The 431-nt window shown below is 48.3% G+C and overlaps 1 protein-coding gene across 1 annotated transcript in view; it reads left to right on the top strand.

Moving 5' to 3' along the window:
* The window catches only part of EMH_0061760 (kinesin motor domain cointaining protein, putative), a gene marked incomplete at both ends in the record, with an annotated part of 1564 nt that overhangs the window by 247 nt on the left and 886 nt on the right, over positions 1-431 (top strand). The window contains one exon of the mRNA XM_013497961.1: positions 109-273. Within this exon, the coding sequence (XP_013353415.1) occupies positions 109-273 (165 nt within the window). The remainder of the gene's footprint in view (positions 1-108; positions 274-431) is intronic.

Here is a 431-nt window from a genome sequence, read left to right as displayed (position 1 = left end):
AGCAGCACACCCTAATATTTACCATGCCTGCTTTATGTATCTACTGCTGCTGCTGTTTCTGCTGCTGCTGCTGCTGCCGCTGCTGCTGCTGTAACTGTTGCTATACAGGCCAGGGTATAAGTGGAGACGCGCGGGGCGCTGAGGAGACACTGGAGCTGCGGCGGGCGCACGAAGAAGAAATCAAAGCCATGGAGGCAGCAATCGCAGACATGCAAAAATCCTGGGAAGAAAAACTCAAAGAAGCTCAGGCCAGGCTGCAGCAGGACAACGCCAGTATGCTAAACCCTAAACCCTAAACCCTAAACCCTCAAAGAAGCTCAGGCCAGGCTGCAGCATAAACCTGATAGGGTCTATTGTTCATTCTTTATTGTTTCTTGTTTATTGTTTATTGCTTGTTCTGGTTTACCGCTTAAAGTTTGTTTTTTATTGTG

This window comes from Eimeria mitis, genomic scaffold, assembly GCF_000499745.2.
Source record: "Eimeria mitis Houghton genomic scaffold, Emh_scaff3052, whole genome shotgun sequence".
In the NCBI taxonomy this organism is placed as follows: domain Eukaryota; phylum Apicomplexa; class Conoidasida; order Eucoccidiorida; family Eimeriidae; genus Eimeria; species Eimeria mitis.
This window is presented reverse-complemented; position numbering and strand designations above follow the sequence as displayed.